Source organism: Sylvia atricapilla, chromosome 11 (assembly GCF_009819655.1).
Source record: "Sylvia atricapilla isolate bSylAtr1 chromosome 11, bSylAtr1.pri, whole genome shotgun sequence".
Taxonomy (NCBI): Eukaryota; Metazoa; Chordata; class Aves; order Passeriformes; family Sylviidae; genus Sylvia; species Sylvia atricapilla.
The window spans coordinates 11,545,805-11,553,093 of record NC_089150.1 but is presented as its reverse complement, the minus strand read 5'-3'; the positions used below and the strand labels follow the sequence as shown (position 1 = coordinate 11,553,093).

General features: G+C 48.2%; 1 protein-coding gene across 1 annotated transcript in view; it reads right to left on the bottom strand.

Moving 5' to 3' along the window:
* Nucleotides 1–893: 893 nt before the first annotated feature.
* The window catches only part of PODXL2 (podocalyxin like 2), a 32,221-nt gene continuing 25,825 nt past the window's right edge, over nt 894–7,289 (bottom strand). The window contains exons 7-8 of the mRNA XM_066326671.1: nt 5,628–5,807; nt 894–5,290 (exon numbers count right to left, since the gene is read on the bottom strand). Of these exons, the coding sequence (XP_066182768.1) occupies nt 5,081–5,290; nt 5,628–5,807 (390 nt within the window). The 3' untranslated portion in view covers nt 894–5,080. The remainder of the gene's footprint in view (nt 5,291–5,627; nt 5,808–7,289) is intronic.

Sequence of the window (7,289 nt, the reverse complement as noted above, 5' to 3'; positions counted from 1 at the left end):
TGGAACAACCCGGGGGACTGATCCGGAACCGGGCCTCGGGAAAAGGGGACCTGCTCTGGAACAACCCGGGGGACTGATCCGGAACACACCTGAGGAGGGGAGCTGTCCCAGAACACGGTTGGGATGGAGCTTGGAATGTGTGGCAGGGCTCTCTCTGGACTATGTGCCGTGGCGATGAGAGGGGGTCTCATGAATCCATTCAAAGGCAGGTGCCAAGAGGATGGTGCCAGACTCTTTTTTGGTGGTGCCCAGCGACAGGACGAGGAGCAAAGGCCATAAACAAAACACAAGAAGCTCCACCTCAACATGAGGAAGAGTTTCTTTATGTTAAGGGTGGCAGAGCCCTGGAACAGCTGCCCAGGCAGGGCATGGAGTCTATAAGAAGACATTCAAGCATTATCTGGATGTGTTCTGGTCACCTGCTCTGGGTGACGCTGTCTTGGCAGGGGGCTTGGCTGGATGATCTCCAGAGGTCCCTTCCAACCCTAATAATTCTGTGATTCCGTATGGGGTCCAGGTCTGGAGCAGGTGTGGGATGGTGGAGAGCTGTGTGGGACATATGTGGCACAGGGCACACAGGCAGGGCCTCTGCTGTGGAACAGAGGCTTCTGCTAAGCCACTCTAGCAGGAAAGGTGTCCTGGACTGCTCCTGTGCATGCTGGAGGGGTGGAATATTCCTATGGGGGAAGCCTGTTTCCACAGCCTGGGCACCTGGCATGGCTCAGGGCTTCCACAGAAATCATTGATGGGAGAATTAAGGAGTGCACTGTGTGGAAGGGGGACGAGGCTGACGACCCCCATCCTGGCAGAGAAACCCTGGCCAGCACTGCGTTGTGAGATGCAGCAGACATGAAATTTAGGCAGATCTAATCAAGCAAAGCACTGCACTCAAGTCAGTGTTCAGACACCCAGGAGGTGTGTTTTATTGCAAAGAAAACAAAACCACAACCCTGTTATTTCCAGGGCCAAACACAAGTGTTCCTAAGTGTTCTCCGGCAGCGATCCCGAGCAGTGGCCAAGGCTTGCAGTTTGTGTCCAGCAGGAATGAAGGTGTTGAGAACAGCTCAAAGCCTCACTGTCAGCTTATGTGAGCGCATGAGGCTCTCATGAGCCAGCACGGATGAAGGTGCTTGTGTCTGACTGTTTGACCTTTCCCAAACCTGCTGTGAAGGATAGATGGGCTCCTGCATGGCTGCCAAGGCAGATGGGAACAGACGAGTTGCTGACGGCAGTGGCTGCAGTGGGACCCTGCTGCAATGCTCTAAGGTCATGCTGCAATAGTCCTTAGGATAATGTACCTTCATTTCATACCACATCCTCTGCCAGAGGGACCCTTAAAGTGTATCTTGAACTGTATTCTCAAGCTGCATTACATCCTTCACAGCACAATTACTAGGTCACTCCTCATTGTTTCTTTCCACACCACATACCCCAAGGCAGTGTGCAGGATGCAGAGTCCTAGAACACGTTAGACTCCATGTTACAGGCACAGTTCCAGATATCTGGGTGACACCTCGGAGTAATCTGCAGCTTGGCCATCCAAGATCACATCTGGCCACAACCCCACAGAGATGGAGAGCCGCTCTGATCTTGGCCATGCATCCAGACGATGCTATCGCCAGCGTTCCTTGAGGCACTGCGCTCACAACAGCACCTGATGCTCTCTCTGAAGAACCACCTCCATTTCAAGGCAGAGTCCCTGCATTCCAGCTGCGGTTCCAAGGAGCAGAGGGAGCAAGTGGCAGACAAAGCAGGAAGATGGAGGGATGGAGGTGAGACCCTGTGTTGCTACTCAGGGCCTCTATACTGGTGACTCCAGGGAATGTCCCATCTCATTACTTGACAGACAAGGATGTCCTCACACAAACCATTCTTGACAAGCTTGGTACAAGCCCCTCTGCTCCCAGTCGAGTCCTGCAGCCCCTCGTGAATAAAGCAGGTTATCCGAGGCAAGTCACAGGAAACAAATATCCAAAGCTAAGAGAAAAACTCTTTCCCGACCCCCCCCTTTTTTTTTTTTTTTTTTTTTTTTTTTTTTTTTAATTTTTCGTTTCCAACTCCCAACCGCCACCAGGTGTCAGTGCGACCAAACATCTGGCAGATGGAATTACGGTGATGTCCGAGTAGGTGGCAAAGTTTTCCAGGAATTGTTTTGTCTCCTGTATCTGCTCTGTCGTCTGGCACACTGCTCTGAGAAGTCCAGCTTTCACAGTTTTTATTAAAAAGAAGTTTAACTACATTAGGGTGATAGAAAAGCTTCCTGTTACAAATGCTAAGACAAAAGTTTTCTTCCTCTTTACATCCTCCCTGTGCAGAGCTGGAAATGCAAGCACTGGACAGAGTAAAGTGGGCTACCAACAGCCTCTCTACAGTGCTTCCCAGCCCGCAGGTCCCCGGACATGACCCGTCTCTGCAGGGCTGGCAGGAGAGGGACAACAGTGCAATCGACAAGATCAGCCTAGTGCAAAAAAATGATACAGAGAAAAAACAAACTGTAAAAGGATAAAAAGTATCACCAGACTAAAGTGAAATTCTATCAACCAGTAGATTTCTGAAGCTAAACTGGGATCATACAGCCAGGTGCACCCTGTCAGAGACAGTAGAAAAGTGTCATCAGCCTCACAACAGCCACCTTTAAAGTGTCTCTCAAATCACCTCGATGCTCCAGACAGAGAAGAGCATCTCTGGAAAATCCTCCAGGCCATGAGAGACCAGAAGAGCAAATTAGGAGAACTTGCTAGCTGATTATTGAGCCCCCTTTGTTTCTTTAAAGTTTGAATACTTTACACAAGATTGGGAGGTGCTGAGCCCAGCCAGGAGCATTGCTTTATCAGTGCCTTGTTGTTTCTCTGAGTTAGGGTAGTGAAGAGAAAACAGAGCAGCAAAGCAGCTCTTAGCAGGGACATGCACCAAGAAAGCAATTTGTGGGTGAAATGATTCACATCTGATTGGTGGCATTATCTTTTTAACAGCCACTGGGCATTAAAAACGTATTTGATGAGGATTATTTGACTTGGAAAGGTTTACACAGTGCAGCTGCCTAAAAAACACAGGCATGCCGGCCCCGTTATGCTAAATCCTATAAGAACTCAAATTTTAACTCCATGCTTTAATTTGCTCACCATAACAACAATTTGCATTTAATCCTGTGAGCTCCAAAGTGCCTTCAACACAGCCAGTGGCCTTGTGCAGTTTTACTGTACAAATCCCATCAAACTCAGCAGGAGCCATCAGTGAGCAGTGGTCAGAGAGGCCCATGTAGTCCACATACATGGACTGTCCCCCACCACCAACTGCTGGGGCAGGAGAAGGAACTCTGAGCATCTCTGCAACCCCACCAAGGTAAAAAAGGAGCTAATGATCACTGTCTCCGACATAACACCAGGGAAGATATGGAGGCAGGCTAAAACCACTAAAAACTAGAATCTGGATAGGAAAACCAAAGGTTATCACCTTTCTTGAATCCCTAATAAACTGGTATCAGAGCGGTCCTACATCGAGGTGATCTGTGATTCAGTTTGTATGCAAAGCACGACACAAACTGCAGCAACAGACTCTTGCACCTTGACTTGAGGCACACGGACCAGGGAGGAACATGCTAGAGGTCTCTATACACACAGTGATAGATTTACAGGCTCAGCATCAGGCTGCACATCCGGGGCCTCTGTTTACAAAGGTTCCCTTCAAGACCAAGTGTGAAGCTGCATCTCACAGGAAGAAAGCACGCAGATCACCACTAGGGAGAGAAGTACTCATCGAACACTTTGGTGCCTCTGACCAAAGAAAGTTGCTCAATCCCTCAATGACAGAAGAAACAAATATTCTGGGATTTCAGGCCTGACAGTAGTTTAGGCAGGGCTCAGGGAACAATTACACATATTCACATGCCTTCAGCACACATCTTCAGGGAGCTGGAGCCTCAAAGTTGCCTGAGGCATGCCTGAGAAACATTCATTGGGGAGCTCTTAGATCTGATTCTCATCTCATCAGAACTGGCTCTTAGATTGTTTAAGTGCAGTAATTTTAAAGATGCTACCCTGATTTATACCTGTGGGATATTAAACACTTCCACCCTTCCCTCAGGGCAGGATGCTGATACTGAAACGAAAGGATGAGAATATTACTTGTTCCCCTATTAAAAAAGTTCCACATAGTGTTTATATTTAACGCAAAATGACCAACTGAAACCAAAATATCCTGAAAAATAGAACTGGAGTGGAAAAGGCCAGCCAGTTTAAAACTTACACTCAGACAAGGGATATTTTCCTGCTGATTTCCCAGGCTATTGTGAAAGAGGCATGTAAACATAATTTTCAAGCAACGCTCCAACCTAAAGCGTGTTTCCATCTAAAATGCTGCACCATGGCACTGAATTCTCTGTAATCAGTCAAGCAAAGGTAAAGTGCTCAAACTTTGCAAGCTCAGCTTGGAGTTGTGGAGTTGAAAAAAGGAGTGGGGCTGTTCATAGTACCAGGGGTGAAATGAGATGACAGCATGGAGTGGGTGGGGGGGGGGTGTTTTCCCCAAATGTAAACAACAGCTCTCATACAATTAGTAGCTGAGTGCTAGAGCACTAGAAAACCTGTTTTCACATGGGGAATGAAAACTGTGCCCAGAACATCGATGGAATCTTGGCTCCCCTCCCTCCAGAATGCACAAGTTTTACTGCACCTGCATGGACTGAATGTGATCTCTAGGGCAGAATCTGGAAAGTGAATTTACTCCCCAAATCTGGACCCTTGGTGGCAGGCAGCCCCACCATCTGTTTCTCCATTCCAGATGCTCTCCAGCCACTACCATACAGCAACAATAAGTGCATTTAAAGGTGATGAAAGCATTGGTGCTACTGATAGGAACACACACGGAGATCTATAAACCCACCCCTCCTGCTTCCCTGTTCCATGATCCTCCTGGCTCCTAGCCTCAGATGCAGGCTCAGGACTTCCATAGGGAAAACTTGCCCAAACACCTGTTCAAAGGTTTTAAGAAGTTCCTGAGAAGCCACCCGATCCCATGGTCCATCAGTCAAGATAGGAGAGAAACAAGTGCGTTTACGAGGGTGGTTCCCTCCTTTCTTTTCCTAAAGATGCGTGTCTTCCTCAAACACATCCACATCCTCGCTCGCCTGCTTATTGATCAGGACATCCCAGCTGTCGGGCCCATTGATGGTGTTTCCACCATTCACGCTCGGCTTCTTCTCCTGCATTTCCGACTGGCTGTCACTGGCCACATCCAAGGTAGGGTTGTCATGGCAGCCATTCTCAACAAAGCGCAGCTCCTCGCCGTGTGACTGCCAGGGACGAGAGGACACAAACGGAGACAAAGGGGGACAGAAATTAATGCTGCTGAGAAGCACAATCAGACCAGGCTATGAGGGTCACCGAGAACTTTGCGGCGTCAGTGGGAAGAGGTAGATTTATTCCCAGCCCAACCCCCACAGTGGAAATGCACTGCCCTAAGCACATTTGCATCTCTTACACCTGAATGAACTCCACTGCTGCTCCAGCAGTGTATCCAGTAATGTCTCACAATTGGACAGGGGAAAACAATTGCCCTCTTAACTTTCCAATCTCCACCATCCCAAGGGCTAAGAGTCTGACCACCTTCTCCACCCATCCAGTGCTCACCATGTTCTTCATCTTGGGCAGGCGTCTCTGCCAGCAGTTGTAGATGAGCCCCAACACAATGATGATGGCACAGATGGAGCCGATGATCACCAACACCACAAAGAGCTTCCCATAATCACTGCGGGTCTGGTTAGAGTGCGAATGGCAGCTTGTGGTGGTCGAGTAGTTCTGGATACCAATCTGAAACGAAGGAAGGAATACACTAGTAGTCCTGATCTGCAGGCAGATAAAATCCTGTTCAGACTTTCCAGGGTGCAAGTACAGGACCACAAATGTGGGCAGAGGAACTAAAACCCAGGGTTGGAGACTCGGATTGTACACTGTCTTACACTACTAGAAAGCTCATAACTATACATAACACCATTTTCCATGAAAGTTGACACATCAGCAAATGACAGTAGGCACAATTTTATTTTGCTCACTTGCACAAGCATATCACACCTTTGTGTACAACAAGGAGGCTTTCATGCAGGAAACTGTCCAAGACTGAGAGTTCCCAAGACAAACTACAGACCACTGACAGGTGCTGAGACTTGGTAACTCCTTGGCAGAGAATGTAACCCTAATAAATTGGTTTCCATTAAAGTTTAGGTCCTAAGAGGACATAGTGGTCTTTACAAGTTCTTGAAAGTGGACAGCTGCCTGGCGAGCCCAAAAGCTTAGGAATAGCTGCCCTAGAAACTGGCTCCCTGTGGCTGTCAGAAAACAGCCCAGCTTTGGTTCTACTTGGCAGATTTGAAACAGGTTATGTATCAATTCAATAGTAAGTGTGACAGCTGTAAGCCAATATCCTCCCTCCTCTTTGCAATCTCATGTTTGGGCAAGGGAAGCCCTGTGAGCAGAGTTTCATTACTGACAGAGCCAGAGAGTCAGAGGCATGGGGCAAGGAAGCTCTGATAGGAGTCACATTAACATGGGGCCACAGTCACAAAGTCAAACCTTGCAACCACACAAACCTTCTTACTGAACAGTTCTAGGTGCTGATACTTCAGTCACACAATTTTTACAAGGTGGCTTTTTGCACTTTCTCTGGTGTAAGCCAATCAATACACCACCGAGCACTTAATTTGCTTTGTCTAACTGCACCAGTTTGTTAGGTCAGGGAAAAAACCCGCAAGCAGACAGCCAGCAAGGCAGTGATGCAACCCTGCTGCTAAAATCAGCAAAATCACTCCAGGGTTGGCACAAAAACTCAAGCAGAATCAGGTCTTCAGTGCCTACATACCCTGTAGGACAAAGGGGCAAAGCCAGAGATCATGGGACTGACTTGTCCTCCTCTCTATCCTCTTCCAAGCTGCCCAGGGTTAGAAGGGAATATGTGAGGCCTAGAGGCAGCTAGGAGAGAAGTCTGGCATCCATTGACCCAGGTCCTCTGCCTGCCCTTGTGGAGGCAGCTGTTTAAGGAGTGAAATGCAGACCCTGGAATTGCAGAAGGTGTGCAAACGTGTCAAGAGAAGCCAATGTATGTAACACAGCTGCAGGGCGAGCAGGGCCAAATGTGGGGCACCACCCACACTGCTTTTGACAACAGTATGGAAGGGGTGACACTGAGAATCCCAACGAAATGAATGTGTGAAAAGCAGTCTCACAACCAAGCCAGAAAAGCAGGGAGGGAATAACCCAGTTACTCTCTTAAAAAGGAGCAGACATTTGATGGCCTGG